General features: G+C 34.5%; 3 protein-coding genes across 6 annotated transcripts; 1 reads left to right on the forward strand and 2 right to left on the reverse strand.

The window, feature by feature from the left end:
• Nucleotides 1-2,305: 2,305 nt before the first annotated feature.
• Nucleotides 2,306-5,974, forward strand: LOC102622005 (chromatin remodeling protein SHL). 2 transcript variants are annotated; one of them, XM_006487279.4, is made up of 5 exons: nucleotides 2,306-2,503; nucleotides 2,609-2,954; nucleotides 3,363-3,431; nucleotides 5,127-5,262; nucleotides 5,551-5,974. In XM_006487279.4, the coding sequence occupies exons 1-5, from the start codon at nucleotides 2,431-2,433 to the stop codon at nucleotides 5,575-5,577; spliced, it is 651 nt and encodes a 216-aa protein (XP_006487342.1). In that variant the 5' UTR covers nucleotides 2,306-2,430; the 3' UTR covers nucleotides 5,578-5,974. The 2 variants fall into 2 exon arrangements, with proteins under 2 accessions (XP_006487342.1, XP_024957621.1); XM_025101853.2 differs by lacking the exons at nucleotides 5,127-5,262; nucleotides 5,551-5,974 and adding an exon at nucleotides 3,796-4,055 and having other exon boundaries at nucleotides 2,338-2,503.
• A 235-nt stretch (nucleotides 5,975-6,209) lies between these two features.
• LOC102621717 (uncharacterized) lies at nucleotides 6,210-12,903 on the reverse strand. Of its 3 annotated transcripts, XM_006487278.4 has the most exons (12): nucleotides 12,418-12,900; nucleotides 12,095-12,201; nucleotides 11,374-11,443; nucleotides 10,335-10,482; nucleotides 10,100-10,237; nucleotides 9,081-9,220; nucleotides 8,562-8,609; nucleotides 7,634-7,744; nucleotides 7,365-7,546; nucleotides 7,158-7,279; nucleotides 6,708-6,784; nucleotides 6,210-6,621 (listed from the first exon to the last, which is right to left on the reverse strand). In XM_006487278.4, the coding sequence occupies exons 1-12, from the start codon at nucleotides 12,658-12,660 to the stop codon at nucleotides 6,511-6,513; spliced, it is 1,497 nt and encodes a 498-aa protein (XP_006487341.2). In that variant the 5' UTR covers nucleotides 12,661-12,900; the 3' UTR covers nucleotides 6,210-6,510. The 3 variants fall into 3 exon arrangements, 2 of the variants coding, with proteins under 2 accessions (XP_006487341.2, XP_024957617.2); XM_025101849.2 differs by lacking the exon at nucleotides 8,562-8,609 and having other exon boundaries at nucleotides 12,418-12,901; XR_003066746.2 differs by lacking the exon at nucleotides 7,158-7,279 and having other exon boundaries at nucleotides 6,549-6,621; nucleotides 12,418-12,903.
• Nucleotides 12,904-13,864: 961 nt separating this feature from the next.
• Nucleotides 13,865-17,239, reverse strand: LOC102621426 (purple acid phosphatase 2-like). Its single transcript, XM_006487277.4, has 8 exons — nucleotides 16,780-17,239; nucleotides 16,461-16,661; nucleotides 16,257-16,368; nucleotides 15,875-16,104; nucleotides 15,284-15,422; nucleotides 14,638-14,858; nucleotides 14,296-14,417; nucleotides 13,865-14,198 (listed from the first exon to the last, which is right to left on the reverse strand). The coding sequence occupies exons 1-8, from the start codon at nucleotides 17,008-17,010 to the stop codon at nucleotides 14,000-14,002; spliced, it is 1,455 nt and encodes a 484-aa protein (XP_006487340.2). The 5' UTR covers nucleotides 17,011-17,239; the 3' UTR covers nucleotides 13,865-13,999.
• Nucleotides 17,240-18,173: the final 934 nt, after the last annotated feature.

The raw sequence follows: 18,173 nt of genomic DNA on the forward strand, positions 1-18,173 counted from the left end.
TCATAAGTTTACAATTTGTATTAACTATCTACTAAACTCTCATTTATAGTTAATGACATCACAAGGGTAATTAGACATTAAACATACTAAATATAAAATTAAATCATAGTTTAAAATATATAAATAAAAAATTATTTTTTAAACGAATATTCAATTAAATACACATACAAACTCTATTTTTTCTTATTTAAAAAAATTCTAATTACTCTTCCCAATTTATCTTTACAAACTTAAATAATCAAAATAGATCCAAAAAATTACTCTAAACCCTAATTCATAAACACCAATCAACCAAATCCTTAAATTCAATTTCATAACTAGAAAAGTAAATTTTTTATTTAATTATTTATGGTGGAAAGTAAAAAATACCATAGAATTCAAGGTTATAATAGTAATTTTATTTAAATTCTGTTAAATATTCTAATGTTATTACAAATGCTTTATTAGACTTTTGATAAAAATTATAAACTTGTGATGAAAATCAAACAAATTAAAAATTTTGAAGTACTTTTTTTTTTAATAATAGGGTGAACTTAATGTATATGGTTGATAATTTTTCTAAATGTTTTATGTTATGAGTTTTAAGAGCCAAATAATCAATTTACTATAATTCTGAACATTTTTTAGTGAAAACTAATGATTTAGTGGATTAACCATACGAATTATAAATTTACGGTGGAAACACAGATAACTTAAAAAGTTTCATACTAATTTTTTATGACGGTAATTTAAGAGAGGATGCTATTTCCGTTATAATTAATTAAAAAAATAGTTCAAAAAATAAAAGAAATGAAAGCGGGTAAATTGATTCAGAGTCTACATGAGTGAGAAAATTGGAGAACAAATTGGGACTTGGCAGCCGCAGGGAATAGATCCGACGGTCATTAGCGCTCCCGACCAAACTATAGCTCCAAAAGTCAGGGTTGGGCCCCATTGATTACGCTGACGTAATAAATGAGGTATCACAGAAATGACAGGATGCTTTATTCGCCCCTTGACGTGACGAAAACTACGTTCCTTTTTATCAAACAATAGTGTGCTTCCTTTAAAGTTAAACTTAAATTTTTTTAACATTAGTTTTTTAATCTAATATTAATTAATTTTTGGTTACGAAAAAAAAGTCAGAAAATACTTTAATTTCTTAATAAAAAATCTATATACATAATTTTGTATAAATAATATCATCATAGTATACCGTCATATAACATGTTATTTTTTTTCTTTTCAAATTGAGAATTTACTAACATCAAAAAGTAATAGAAAGATTGGAACAATAATTTTCGTTTATTTATTTTTTAAACTAAAATTTTATTTATTTGAACGAACAAACAATTTTTAAAAAAATCTCAAATAAACTAAGTTCAAATTATATCGGATTGTGGTTGTGGGCAGCTGCTAAGCTACTTTAATCTAAAAAAATAAAAAGAAAATGATACTATGATGTAACTTAATGGTGCTAGCAAGGACTTGTAATATCGACGCATACGTGGCAACGCCAGAAAGCAGCACGTGAGTTTTGTAAAAATAAATCTGGTCACATAGAAGTCCAGAAACAGAGTCGAACTCTCTCGTTCTGTTCCACAACTTTAATGGAAAAATTTCATCGGCTTCAGCTTAACTTTTCAATCCATTACAGCTACGTAGACGCTGACGTGGATTCTCGTCGATCCCTACTTTTCAATCGTCATAAATCCCCCTCAGCTGCTCTATAATTTCAATCCTACCCTCGGCGTCCACGTTTCAACCATTTTAGTTTCAGTTCTCACAGTCGATCAAGGCTGATTGGACATCCGCGCGGTTTTTAATCCTACAACGCGAAACAGCAAATCAATTGACCATTAAACAGCTAAGGACGCGTTTGGATGGGAATTTCTTGTTGGAAATATCAAATAAATTTATAATGTATTAATTAATGAGACGCATGTAAACTATAAGAAATATATATTCAAAATTATCTAAGCACATTTTTTTATTATTAAAATGTATTATTTTGGTTCCTTTTATTAAACTAAACTCCTTTCTGCTTTTAAAGGTTGATAGATTTTAATTTTAAATAATTAAAAAGTATATTTTAATTTTCTTTTTTCAAAGACTAAATTAATTTTTAATTTTTAATTCTCTTTCAAATACGTAGTGACCAATTAAATAAAATTATTTGAAAACTATTCGGCTAAACTCTAGAACCAAATATTTAAGAAAGTATGTATTCTATATTTTTTTAAACATTCAATGTATGACACATGGCAATACTATAAAATTATCATTTTTACAAAAAAAAAAAAAAAAACCTTTTTCAGGGTGGCCAAACAAAGCCTTAGAAGAAGATAAAAACAGGGAGTTAAATTTGTATCACAATCTGTGTAGTTTCTTTTGGTCATGACTTTTGTGTATTCTGGTTCAGTGGTGTAGTAGCTGTTCTCTTCAACCTCAATGGCCAAACCCAAAGCTCCAAGGCGGACTCTCGAGTCTTATACAGTCAAATCCATCAGCAAAACTATTAAACGTAAGTTAAACACACACACACTCAACTAAAATTAGAATTAATTTTAATTTTCATTTTATATAATTGAATTATTGGTTTACCGAAGACGTATTTTATTATTTTCAGCCGGCGACTGCGTTTTAATGCGTCCATCGGAACCTTCGAAGCCGTCCTACGTGGCGAAGATCGAGCGGATCGAATCCGACGCGCGTGGAGCCAACGTCAAGGTGCACGTCCGCTGGTACTACCGGCCGGAGGAGTCGATCGGCGGCCGCCGTCAGTTCCACGGCTCCAAGGAGGTGTTCCTCTCCGATCACCACGACATTCAGAGTGCCGACACAATCGAAGGCAAGTGTACGGTCCACAGTTTCAAGAGCTATACCAAACTTGACGCCGTCGGAAACGATGACTTCTTCTGTCGTTTCGAGTATAATTCCTCCTCTGGAGCTTTCAATCCTGATCGCGTCGCTGTGTACGTAGCCATTTTTTTTTGAATTTTTTATCTTTTAATTTGTTAATTCTGTGACGATTAGTTTCGTTGTGTTTATTTCTTTTTTGTGCAGCTAAAAGAAACTTATCATTTGTTAGAATATTCAATTGTGAAAGCTAGGAATACAATTGGAGTTTCAAGATACAAATTGAATAGAATTTAGTAGAAAACAGCCAATATTGTATTTTGAACTTTTTCCTGGGAATTTATCTGAAAAATGTTTTTACTTTATCATGAGAATTTTGTATTCTTCTTTTTTCGAGAACAAAGAGGTGTATCCGAGTTTGGTTACCTCAATTTTAAGTGTGCGGTTTTGGGTTAATTTTGTGTTAGTTACTGTAAGTTCTTCTTCTTCTTCTTCTTATTATTATTTCTCTTTTTGTTTGGCAGGTATTGCAAATGCGAAATGCCTTATAATCCTGACGATCTAATGGTTCAGTGTGAAGGATGCAGTGATTGGTAAGTTGTTGTGTTTTGTGAAGTTAACTAGCCCTCTTGCCCTTTTGCGTGTTCTTCATCCATTACGGTGTACACAAAATTTGATATTTTAAAACAATTTCTCTCGTGAATAATTGAAGGTTTTGATTATTACACAAATGGATTTCTGTTTTTCATGTTTTCTACCTTTCAACTTTCTGCTGCTTGATTTTGTATTTGTTAGAAACTTATTTTAGGATGCTGATGACTACTTGCCACACCAAAATCAGTTTTTTTTTTTTTTTTTTTTTTAAGTTGGTCTGGATATGTCGAGAAAGTCTAGGAATATTTTCCAAATTTTGCTTATTGTTCATTGTATTCTGTCTGGTTATATCCTGAAATGAAGGGTTCAGCAAATTGGAGGAGAGAGTTGGGCTTCAACTATTCACTTGTGAAGACCTCTAGGTTCTCATGTATTTTGTCATTAGCTTGTGTTTAAATAGAAGTACAAATAATCCTGGAACTTTAACTTCTTACTATGTTTGAAGTCTACTTTTTAACTCTTCTCTGTCTGTATTCATTTCTCAGACATTAGAACGAACTATCTGCAGAACGATTGCTCCCAAAAAGAAAAAAGAATAAAATAATTGTCATTTCTTTTATAAATGGTGTTGTTTAATAGTCTTAATAAGATGCAGTTTGCTTGATTATTAAATTTAATTAGCTGCTGTGTAAAAACTTTGCAGATGAAAATATACTGAAGCCTGCACATATCAATATGGCAGGTCATAAATGGAAAGTCCAACTGCAGTATCTATGGAGATTAGTGATTGTTTGGAAAGTGGAAAGGCCCTACAGATCAATTTGAAGCTATATATAAAACAATTGAACCCTTTCTTTAGTGTCTGTCATGATTGTTGCAACTTAGGAGCAAATCTGAAAAGTAGAAAGGATTTTAGCAATATGACCCTAGCGCCTGATGATGAACTGATTGATTCACCATACTCAGCTCTTTGACTTCATTTAGTAAGTGCAAAAGTTATATATGTAGGACTGTCTCTGGAGAACACCTCGTGGGATCTAGGTTTAGTGGACCAGAACTGAATAGTGAATACTAGCATGTATGTTTTTTGAGTTACTTTAGAAATACACACATAAGAATGAGCGGTTATATAGCCAACTCCTTCCATCTTCCTGTTCTTTTTCCTTCATATAGCCAACACCTCCCATCTTCCTGTTGTTCTTTTTCCTTCATAGAGCCAACACCTCCCATCTTCCTGTTTTTCTTTTTCCTTCACTTTCTCTGGTTTATTGTGTTTAATTAAGAAAACTCACATTAGGTATCCTATTCACACTTCTGCTTCTGCACCTTATTTAAATATGATTACTGAGAAAACCCAGATTTCACTATGTCGTTCATGAAGAAAGCTTCTGTTCTTAGTCTCCGACTGCAAAAGAAATTGCAGAATTAAGAAATTAGAGTAGGTATTTGTTCGTTAGATTGGGGCTTAATGTTGTTTTTTGGTATTTGCTTGAGCATGGCTGCAAAATTTAGCAATGGTCACAAGGCAGAAGGGTCATATATCTTACATGAAAGTGATTCGAATTTATGTCTATAGTATGTGGTGGTTGCTTTTACCGAATGGTATCAGACATCGGACACATCCAATTATAGAGCAGATATTTTTTATTAGACTTTAAACCGATACGGTCTTCAAGATGCTACTTGTGATTCAGGTTTCATCCTAATTGTATAAACATGACTGCTGAGGAAGCTAAAAGACTTGATCACTTCTTCTGTGAAAGTTGTTCAACTGAAGGTCAAAAGAAGTTGCAAAATTCTCAAGCGAATGGCAGGCACTCAGATGCAAAGGTATTCTAATAAATTGATTGTAGTACATGGCTATATGTGAACCCATGGCTATATGTGAACCTATGGTTTGTCTGTTTCATTCATGTTTATTTGTTTTTTGAGCTCCTATCAGAGTTGTTCATAAATGCTGACTAATTTATGTAAATATGGTGTCATTTAATAATGATAAATGTAAGGAATACAATGTCAAGCTCATTAAATGAACTACTGGATTCAGACAACACTTGTATTCTATGACAAGGTAAAGTAGTGTATTGCTAACATGCATGTTTGTTGATGGTGTTTCAGGTGGAAACAAAACGACGCCGCAGGTGAGGGTAGAGACCATAGCAAGCTGAAGTAGAAACTATGACAATCTGAAACATCTTTCCCTTCTTAAACTTTGTGTGGGCTTGCAGACATGGAGGCAAAAGATATCTATTTGCCTGACAAACACTAGTAAAGTAGTAATGGCGAGTCAGCGGGACGGGGGTAGGCAAACTGGTCTTAAAAACTTTGTTCTTGTATATTTGTACTACAGTAAACTTGGTTTTTACTTGGATTTATTTGGTCGTCTGTAATTATGTAAAAGTTTAGATCCTCCTCCGGTCTACCTGTCCTAGTTTCTTGTTTATATATATATATATATAACATAGGTTTGTGTATAATACAACTATTTTAACTTTATGAAAGAGAGCAATAGATAAGAGAGTAGCAATCGTGGCTTTGTATCTCTTTCGTTTTTAGCCTTATTATAAGAAGTTGGGGGTGGAGATGGTGAGTTTTTATGATTCTCCTATCCCTATTCCCTCGAATCCGAGTCTCTCGGGCGGAAAGCCCAGTATCCTAACCACCTAGACTGCAATGGAAAGCTAATAAGAAATTGACAACCACCGGAAAACTTGCTTGAGAATTGAACGTGAATGCAGATTCAGAGAATCCTGCTACAACCAACATACAAGATCATGTCTTGATCAATAGAGACGCTTCGTTCCTTAAATCAATCCGTGTGGAGTTTACACGTCTGTCTCAGTCTGTCGACAAATTACACATCATCATGCAAGCCTTTTATATTACATGACGTTTTGAGTACAAAATTCGATACAAACTACTCTAATTCAGTTTCCATAGCAGTTGGATACAATGATTCATGAAATACACCCATACAAATGGATCATCAAAAGAGGACGGGCAAAACAAAGTTAAAATCCTTTCCGCCTTTGTGAATGTATCTTAGAACTTTCTTTTTCACCATACCAAGATTTGTTCCTAACTTGTCTTCGCTCTCTTCCATACAATGACAATCCCATAAAGATCAGAAGATGCCAGCAAGTTCTCTCCATGGTTCCAAGCGACTGCAACAACTGGAAAACGGTGACCCTGCAATCACAAATTCAGGTCAATTTGACACCAGTTTAATCAATAAAAGCAGAAAACTGAAGAGCTAATGCACAAGTGAGACAGACCTGCAGCTTGTTCACGCACGAATGCTTTGGCTTTGCTAGATCATAGAAGTACACATTTGAATCCTCACTTCCAGCAACTTTATGTTACAAGCATGTAGCAATGTCAGCAAAGACAAAGACATTTATTTATTTGCTAAGCAAAAGATATATGATTCTATAAGTGATTTCCATTTGTAGAAAATTCTGTAACTCAACATCATTATATTGACATCTCTTCTCCCTACATTTGATTTTAATTTGTAGTTTCCACTGAAACTTACTCTTTCCAATAGCTTATTGTAAAACACACAAACACACACACATATATATTTATTATTATTATTATTATTATTTTAATTTTTGACACAATTTAAGACGAATTTTGAGCCATACTTGAAAAGACCATATCCTCCAACAAAATGTGGGGAAAATAGAAATGTTTATTGCATAAACAATAAGTTGCACACGAACCTATGTATTCTCCTTTTTCAAGGGAAAGCAAAGGGCAGAATGAAGCTCGAATGCTGTGCACTCTAGGAGCTAATTTAAGTGAGCAACGAAAAGTAAGATAACCTTGAATTTCCAGTGCTACACTGTAACATCAACATACCAACACCAGCCTACTGTCAGTGCTTTGAATTAAACTCAAAAACAGAAGGCATGTTCTTGCTTCCTAACCTGAAGAAAGACAAATTTCCATCTTGAGTACATGTCAGCAACACAGGACCCCCTGCCAACAGAGAGAAACTCCGATACTGCACAGTTGTGACTGGACATTTGCGCTTCCCGGTAGTTCGATGACGATGAGAACGGGATAATGCACCCGAGTGGGATTCCATACTTATTGAGTATATGCATCCCTAGATGTATTCCCCATTAAAAGAATGTCTAAATAGGACCATAAGAGTTCATAAACACTAAAGATATACAAGTAACACAAGATATACCTGTGCATCCCCGCAGAAAAGGAGCTGACCAGTGTGATCATGATCCATAGAAGTAACTTCACTGTCAACAACCAATTTTTTAATAATTCTCCCAGTGCTGAAATTGAATACCTGGTGTAGACATAATTATAATTTACCATTTGGATGATGGAATTAGTAGACATAACAAAAGCAGGTGAGTCTAGAATCCTCAGGAATCATTTTAACTGGCCAAGTACAAACAAGAACTCGGAAATTTTAGCTTCAAACAACACCAGCATGAAAAGTAGCAAAACTCAGCAAAAAGTAGCAAAACCCAGCAGGAGGGAGACACAAAAGGTAAGTTCTAATATGCTGCTGAGAAGATTTTTTATTGACAAAGAAGGTCTATTTCATTTCTGATTACTACACATGGCACAGACTTTTCTCCTATTCAACCAATAGTCAACACACATTTTATGATTGAAGGATTAAACATTCATTTTCTTATATATGTGAGATAATATAATATCAACACCGTTGTCTTTATCTGTTTCATAACCATATTAGTAGGAACTTCCTGGGTATTTTCAGGTGTTACTTCTCTAGGGCATCACATACAACATAAATTATTATCGACATTTAGCAATGAAAGCCTAATTAATCCATTCAGTTTAACCATAAGACACAGAACTTTGGAAGGAAACTGATTTCCTTGTACAATATCTATTAGCACCACACCCAGTTGATTTATGTCTATCCAAGTGAGTCACAGCAGATCCGTATATCACAGTTCGTGATCAAGAACCCATAATTAAACAAAGTGTTTTAGCTAAATTTTGCAACAAATCAAGCTAGCAGAATACAGCAATATCAACAAAACCAACATGGAGAAACTATGTATACAATTCTGAGAATAAAATAATTTTTCTTTCTCAAAATGCAGCAAGCAAAGGTAAGCAATGATTACAGTGATCTCTTTGTTTGCATTGCCCACTGAAAGGAAATTGTTATTTACCTGCATAGAGAAAGGTTAAAAAAAATAGAAATTTCAGAGCTAATAAGGTTTTAAAAAATCCAAACAAAGGTAGTTAACATTTGATTTGCCTATGCAGCGTGTTCACACACACACACACACACAGAGACGGAGAGACAGAGAGAGAAAAATTAAAATCTAATGCATCTCAATCCAATAATGGATATTGAAAATGAAATTTGCTATATTTTCAGAGTGAGATACAAGTTCAAGATGATTAAATTGATAACAAAATTGGGAAAGAAAAAGAAAAAGGAAAAAGAATTGGTGCTCTAGGATTTCTAATGTGGGGTTACTACAGGCAATTTGGTTCAGATGAACCAACACTTGGTTGGTCGCAAGCAAGATCATTCTTGAAAATGAGAAACTATTAACTTAGGTAACATTTATCATACAAATGGATTGGAATGATTTGAATAGAATAAACAACAATCAGTGTAAGACTGTACTTACAGGGTGAAAACGAATACACAGTTGAGAAGAGACTCCATATATTACTCGAATGCAATCTCCTTTTGTTAACTCCCATACTCGCACAGTTTTATCCATGGATGACGATGCAATGTATTGATTGTTTGACGAGAAGTCAAAGTCTGAAAAGATGTTAGCTACTCAGAAAAATTGAGCTCCGGTAAATATAAAACATGGACTCAATTTAAAATTGGTATATTTAACACCAGTGATGGCCAGACTCATATTATATATAAATTACGGGTGGGTTGAACATTCATCTTTCTATCCCCTAAGCAAAAATATTAAGTTGAGCAACTTATAGAAATATTTTCCTAAAATACCATTCAATGCATGGAAATTATGCAATGAAAATTTAAATACAAAAAAAGAAGTCACTGAAAGTAGGTTGTTGCATGACTACCCCAAAGAAAAGGTCTTTAGAGAGAATAATGATGCATCCAGACTTCTTAGGACCTAGTTTCAATATTTTATAGCTTTTCTTCACTGAACAATAGTTCTAAATGTAAACTTTGCTGACAGGCATTGAGAGAGATCCACACACAGAAAGTTAAACTTCATATCTGTCCCATATCAATCTCAGTGGTGGCCACCCGCAATATTTATTTCCAGTCTACAGAAAAAGAAATGGGAGTAGTCTGGGCAGAATATTCTAAGGTGCTCTTCCTCTGGTAGGCATATCTCTTGTAGTAGACAATTCCAATCAAAGCAAATAGACAATATAAAAACTAAATCCACAATGCTCTGCTGCTCACTATAAGAAGACAATTGATAGACCAGGTATCCACAGTCAAATCTAAACAAACTATTTCTACTTAAGGAACAAACAGTTATGCTTAAGCTTAGTCAGTCTCACACACCACTCATTTCATTAAATATTACAGAGGGTGTCAGATGGCAGTCACACTTTAGATGACAGAAACAGAAGACAAGTCATGCCTGCAAAACTTTTCACTTTAAGATATAAGAAAGACTATAGAAACAATACCAGTTAATCCAACCTGTGACATCTTTTGAATGCCCATTTAACAGCTTGATCACTTTAGGTGGGTCAGAGACGGTGCAAATGGTCAAGGTTCCATCAGATGCCCCATATGCAAGTAGATCAGAACTCATGTGCCCAAACTTCAAAATGGTAACTGCATGTTTAATCAATTAGGTTCCTTCTTTTTGGAAGATTAAACCTTGTGCTCAAATTAAATGAAAGACAAGAAAGGTTTAAGGAAGAACAAGTACCAGCTGCTTTGCACTGATCAAAGATGCAATGCATGCCAACAAAAGAATAAGCAGGTTCAGGCCCTTGACGACGTGGCTGATCACTATCACTTGCAGTCGAACTGAAACTTGTTCTATGACTTGAGGCTAAATTTCCACTTCTCAGATCCTGTAGAAAAAGGAAACATGAAACTTGCTATGGTTACAAATAAATAAAATGAAATTGGACAGTTTCTTTGCTATCAGCATGCAAAATTCTAGACATTTTGTAATCCATTAATCTTAAGTGAAACTAAGCTGAACAGTTTGTCTGCTATTGGCAAGCAACTATTGCAGGTACTTTGTAATCCATTTTACAACCGACGTGCAACATCAAAATGAGATAATTTCTCAGTGTCTGGATATACAGGCAGCAAGACACCATTAAAAGAACCAATATTCAGAATATGTCTTTGGCAATCATCCAATAAACATTTTCTTCCAGATTATAAAGAGCTCGAGAAAGTTTTAATGTAGACTACTGTAAGAAGCCATCAGCAGCACATATCACCGATTCATATTCAATCTTCCAAACATCTGGTAATTTGGTATGTAGATGTTTGAGTGCAGTTAATCATTCTGCTCAATACATACTAAAGAAATAGCAATTTGAACATGCATATAAAAATATTGTACGCATGCATGGAAGATTTATGACAAGGGAAGCGACCTAGAGTAAAACCAAGAGTGGTTAATGTAACATACACAAAATCTCGCTTTCTTTTAAAATTTTTTTCACAAATTTCATTAAAATTGCACAAAAAATTATAGAAAGAGGCTGTGGTTAAACTGACTTCAAATATGTGATTATATTGAGAAGGAAGGGAGTTCATTCAGTAAAGGGTAGGTTTTCTCCTTATGCAGCACAAATTACTCAATACTTAAATAAATGTCTTAATACTGAATGTAGATTCCACAAACTTGTTCCTAGTTTCCAACAGCACTATCAGACGCAAGATGAGGTAAAAATAAACATTTTAAGGGAATAAGAAAAGTAATTCATCATATAAGTTGTACATACCCTGCTAGAACTCCAGCTGTCCACCTCATACAAAAGGGAGAGTGGACTTGAAGATGGAAGCCATCGCCCACTGATGCATCAACCAGTAAATTACCCTGATGTCAGAATTATGTGGAAACATAAATTTAAAACAGAACCCATAAATCACAAATTTGCATGGTCATTAAATCTCCTTTGCAGCTTAGAATACAAGGCAATAAAAAATAAATCAAAAGTATACGGTCCCCTTGGCAAAAGCAAACGCCAAAATAGGAAGAAAGAGCCCTCTACCCTCACATCTTGTGACCTGTAAAGTTAATACAGAGAGAAGCTCTCTCAATTCTTCCATAAATTTTCATTTGGGTATTATTAAATAGTTCATGTTAAAATATACAAAATCTTCCAATTCCTAACACATTCACAAATGTGGACCAGCTAAGCCTGAACAAAAACAAAAATCAAGAAATAAGCAAGACAGTGACATTCCAATTTGTGTTTCAAACAAATAAGTTCAAATATGCATGGAAAAGATAATTATTCAAATTCAAAAAGAAATTTGTTCGCATTACTATTGTTCAATCTCAGTATCAACTTATCACCTTCCAAGACATTACAACATTCGACCTGATTCCCACTGTAGTTATGATCTCCAGTTAGGATTCAAAGCTTTTCCAGGGTTAGCCAGAGAGATCATGATAAAAAAAATACAGTGCTCATACTCATCAAGTAAAATTTCAGCAACCTGTTTCCAGGAGTACTCTGGTAGCTTGGTGTTTGCGATTCCCAATTTCTTGGCCTGCGAATGTAATTACGATAGGCCACATACCCCTTCCCATTGCATCTCCAATCCTTTAACACAGAACAATGTGGGAAGCAATTGCTTAATCATCAAATAAAATTAATATACAGATCAGAATTGAATGTAGATTCACCAACCGGAAAAGGACACGCGTTGAACTTAAACACTCATAATCATTTAAAACTTAATGAAAACGCGATAATTTATATTACGCTGAATTTAAATATCCCACGCGACAAAAAGGAGAAAAAAAAAGAAGAAGTTACCAGTCGGCGACGGACACCGGACTCGGCTTTGCGAAAGAGAAGGAGGCGTCGAACGCCGATGTAATCGGGATCGGAATCAGCTGTCGCCGGTTGAAGCATGCAACTGAACAGTTCTGGATCTATTACATTCTCTTTGTTTTCTTTATTTTTATTGTCTTTATGATTATTATTGTTATCGCTAATGTTGTCGTTATTAGCTTCTATCGGTGATGTTGATGTTGAGCTACTTAGCTGCTCCGCCATTCTACCGGACACGCTGTGTTACATCATCAGCGGCCGTTCGTACGGAGAAAGATTTGGCAAGCGTGTTGATCAGAATCAGGGGTTCTGGTTGATGTGATCAGTGGAAGTTTAACTGAATGTGTTTGTTTTCTTAAAATTGTGTTGAATCAAACCGATCGATCAATGAATGAATCCAAATATTCGAAGGCAGTTTGTGCTCCGTGCTTGGGCACTTTGAAACGAAAATGCCAACTCAGTAACTACGAGAAGCGGTTTTTACATTTTCTTTCGTTAAAAACGACGGCGTTGCATTCCTAAGTTGACTCCAAATAGAATAATAATATTTTCATTTTCGATGTACTTTTATATAATTTTGCAAACTTTGGATCACTGCAAAAAAAATTAAGGGTTTCATTAGATTTTACTTTGAGAAATTGGTTTCGAGACTGGATTTTTCTTCTCTTAAATTCAAAACTCCCTCTCTTGGATATGATTTCCCAAGTTCAAATTTCTAACCTGATTAAGGGTGCGTTTGGGATTGAGGTGCTGTAGCTTTTAAGCTACAGCTGCTGTGAAAAAAAAGCTGTAATTATGAAACAAAAGTTAATAATATATAGTAAATATAAATTTTAAATAATAATTTTGATAAAATTATTAAAGATATAATAAATTTTATATTATACAAGTGAAAAATCATATCAACATAGCTTAAAAGTTACAGCAGTTAGTGTTTACTAAACACTTTAGTGCTGTAGCTTTTAAGCTACAGTTGCTCAACCTCAATCCCAAACGCACCCTAAGGATATGATTTCTCAAGTTTAAATCTCTAACCTAATTGAGGATTAAAGAATAAGATCCTCACTGAGGGAATATAATCTAAATTTTTTTAAAGGAATTGATACGAGTTCTATTAAGTTTTTAAAGATTTGTTGTCATGTGTCTTTTAACAATAGTTATATATAAAATTTAATTTTTTTTTATTTATTAACTATTAATCAATACTTCAATTATTTACTTAGTGTATGTTCAGATTAAAAGAAAATAATAATCCTTCAACTATAGAATGGTTGACCTTTATTGCCACTTTAATTATAAGATCATACTATCTTTCAATTATGGGATAGTTGACCTTTACTGTAACTTTAATTATAAGAACATACTATCCTTCAATTATGGGATGGTTGACCTTTACTGTAACATCATATTATCAGTAGATAGGCAAACATTTGACCTGTATGAATCATATAGTTTTGCTTTATCGATAGGCAAGAACAACGTATACAAATAGCATTACATTAAAGATTGAAATTATCAATGACTCGGGATTTTGTATTTATTCCAGGATCAAGTTGTGTATATCTCATGAATCTGCTGTTGTAGAATCATCAATTGGACTCCAAAATCTGTTCAAAAACCACATGGAATCAGCTTCCACGGCATACCCATCTTGATTGCGGTTCCAACCGTAGTAAGCGTGAGTTCGGTTCTTGATCTCAAAAATGGCATGGCCAAAACTGGCCTCACGATAAGCTGAGTATGCTGGCTGTGGCTCCGTCATGCTGCATCGACGAGAAATATTAGTATCCGACTACAAACCCAAAAAATAAAATCCCCTTTATGTGAAAGAAGATTTGATTATATGTACAATGATCTTACTTGGTTGCTAAGCCCTCATGATTGCCTCCATCACCAATGGTTATGTACACGGGTGCAGATAGATCCTTAACAGGACTGCAAAGACCATTTACAACATTGTATGCAATGTTGGAAACACGTTCCTGCAATTTCAATATGCAAGTTGTTTTGAGTAAGAGCAGAAAAGAGAAATACTTTTCATATTTCCATAAGCAGAGATGACTATCATTTTGAAAAACAAAAGAAGACAGAAAATTGCATGCTTGCACATTCTAAGAGTGCTAAAGCTATCATAACTATACAAGGAGATTTGAAGAAACTAAAAATCAGTTTAGAACTTAATATCATTGAAGGAATACTTACAGATCGTTCATAGGCATGGACATGGCCTGCAAAGACCACATCAACTTTGTACTTCACAAACCATGGTTCGTACATTACTCTCATGGTTTCTCCTTCCATGTAATGATAGTTGTAGCTATTATACCAGGGGGCATGCATGAGAACAATCAACCATGGTGTCTGACTTCTGTTGACTTTTGGTAGCTCCTCTTCCAACCATCTATTCTGAGGAGTGTATTTTCCTAAAGAAACAGAAAAATTTAGTCAGTAGCGGAAGCTTGGAAGAAGTATAAGAGGCAGTTGCCAGAATTCGAGTTATCATTGAAATTACTAAATACCAAAACAACGCTACACGGAGATCCAGAAAACTACAAAGAGATATGTCCCTATGAAGTGTGGACACAACGTTCCTTTATCAAAAATTTCAGTTGGAAAAACACAATGTGTTCCCTTAGAGTGAATCAGGTACATTGACCCAAAGCAAGGAGCACAAAAATCACAAAGCAGCTAGAAGTTAGTCTTCGTTTAGCAGTTTTTGGATCACCAAAAATGCTCTCAGAAATCAGAACTGCTAGTTAAACATAAATTTTTGTTGCATACATGCATCATGCACAATTGTGAAGTTTGAAATTTTTGTTAATAACTGTAGGTAATAACACATCCTTACCATATGCTGAGTATGAAGACAAGACTATGATGTAAGCTGAAGCTCTCTTTATCGAATACCAAAAGGGAGCAGTACTTCCTGATGCTCTGTAAGGAACATGATAACGGTGGGAATAAGGCTTGAAAGGTACGGTTTCACCCTGCAACAAAGATACAACTCTTCTGTCTTACCATGTTCTGAGGGTTACAAATCTCAACAATAGCAAAAGCAGTAACGGTTATAGCATACTTTTTCCAAGTTCTAATTTTATTTCATTTTCCAGCTCCAATCTAAAGAATAATTGGCAGGCCTAGCTCATGAGACATAGAGACCCCTTAGGCCCTAGGGAAGCCGAAGATGTGAGCCATTCTCATAAGCAGGCAGTGAAGCAGTAACGATTAGCTACCAATGGAAGATTTAACAGATTAGGAATCTAGCTGCAATAGTTTTTCAGATTGAAGACAACACTGCATGATTGAAAATAAATTGTCCGAGAAGTATACTACATAGCAATTCTTCTGCAAAACAGAAATCATAGAACTGCTGATTCATGTTAGGAAATGGAAAATTGATAAATGTATACTTTCCAAGGATATCTTAAGACATGCTTACGATTTCTGGGTAAAAGTCAATTTCGTGATTTCCGGCTGTCCATATCCAAGGTTGATAAGCGACACTTCTTTCAACGAACCTTCCCCATGTATCCCACCTATTATTATCGTGACAAGGATAGATGTCAGCATAAGATAAGTCGCCAACAAATAACAGAGTCTGCCCTTTTCGTGGATTCCTCTCGTAATGAGTAAGTGTCACATTTGAATCATAACTCTGACCAAGATCCCCTGCAAACCAAGCCCCAACAGTTACTTAGACATACACGCATACATATAGATATAACAAGCACCAAAGGACAGATTTCGTTGAGCTCCTATAAGATTTTGTCAAAATCACTACTAAAAACCAAAACAAAGTAACAATTCCAAATTGGAATTACCAATGAGACCAAATGAATATGGGACATCAGGGCCAACTTCAGGAGGAGTCACAAACCAGAATTGTCTTTCGGTGTGTCCAATCCCAACCACATAGTAATATTTAGTATTGAACTACCAAGAATTCAAACAAAGAATAAAATCAACATAATACTCCAAATGAAAGTTCTTCAATTACAAATAAATTTACAATACAAAATATTCACCTCCAAATGTCTGATAGTGCAGTGATGAATGTAACCAGAAGTGTAATTATAGTATTTATAAGTATAAATTTTGCCCTCAGCCTGTTCCTTCTGCTTGTTATTTTCACTCCAATAAACCACTGTATTAGTGCCTGGCTCATCCACTGTAACCCACGACACTATCACTGCCTTCCCCACAAGATCCCCTTGAGTTATATGAACCTAAAAAAAATATTAAAATTATCTTTGAAAAAAACCATACCCTTTATTTAACTTAGGAAAACAAACAAACTTACGAAGATCAGAGACAATAAAATGAAAAGGATCAAAGAAAAGGAACCTGTTGAGGAGCATTATAGCCAGGAGGGACTTGAAAGACATCAGCATCAAGGGGCAAATCAATGGCCTTTTCAACTTTCCTGATAAAACTGCTGGTTTTGCCTCCATTAACAAGCAAAGCTGCATTCAAAACCAAACACAAAACGGCAACAACAAGAGGAGAAGAGAAACCAAGCGAACCCATTTGAGTATTCTCTGTAAACAACTCAACACATTGTTGTCGTCTTATCATATATATATATATAGAAATTTACCGTTTTAACATAAAATTATGAGGAATATTCAGAGGGAAATACGAATGATACACGACAACGTCAAGGTCAACTTTTATTTTTATTTATTTTTGAATGCCAATAAGATTCTTTTTGGCTGAGCCTGAACTTGAACCGTATGTCATTGCTTCAGGAGAAAACTAAAGAATTAGCGCATAGAGTGGAGAAGAAATATCAAAGCACGTGAATAGGAAGTGACTGATGAGAGTTGACTTGGACTTGGGAGTAACAGAAAAGTTGTAAACAATTATTAACACGGGTAATTTTTATCCCACCCCCAAAGGTTTCGATATTTGACATCGCGACACCAAATGAATGAATGATTTTCCGCGTACCACCGCGTAACCATTCTGTCCAAATCAGCCGTTAAATTAAACGATTTTGCTTTTACATTTGTTCAAGTGACCGATATGTCCCTAATTTGAATTGCATCGATTGCAAATATACTGAAATATCCTTGCAACTAAACAAATTTTTCATTACAAATATAATTTTTTTAAAACTAATATAAAAAATAAAATCTAAAGCCAATTGAACAACTTCCCGCACTTTACAGTAAACAACAACCAAATAATGGGCAATAAATTGTTAATAAAGAAAGAATTATAGATGAGTGCTGCTATTTATCCCAAGTTAAATCTCGAGCATTACAATTAATGATATTATTTTAATTAATTTTAATTTTTTTAGATAAAGTTTAACTTTTGCATTTTACCTTTTCCTTTTTCTTCCCAACTACAAACTCCTTTGTCTTCCTTCTGGCCTACACAATTTAGTTCTATAAAATTAAAAGTAACCAGGCCACACGATTCAAGCGTGTTCGTTTGTTGTGATGCATATATATAATAAATAAAAGGCAACTCAAGTGCAGAAATATCATATTAGTCATGGCTATCGCGTGATGGCTGAGAATGGTGGCAGTAGTTGTCGTTATGCGATTGCTTAATTTCTGGAGCATGGAGTTATGGGAGTTGTGCTCTATGGTTGAAGTTGTGGCTGCCATTTTATAAGTGGTTATGGCTGTCGCATGATAGCTCTACTTGGTGACGGTGGCTGGAGAGAATTGTGGTTGTAAACATGACAATCTAAAAGATAAATAACATTTTCTTTTTTTTATTTTTAT

This window comes from Citrus sinensis, chromosome 8, assembly GCF_022201045.2.
Source record: "Citrus sinensis cultivar Valencia sweet orange chromosome 8, DVS_A1.0, whole genome shotgun sequence".
Classification (NCBI taxonomy): domain Eukaryota; kingdom Viridiplantae; phylum Streptophyta; class Magnoliopsida; order Sapindales; family Rutaceae; genus Citrus; species Citrus sinensis.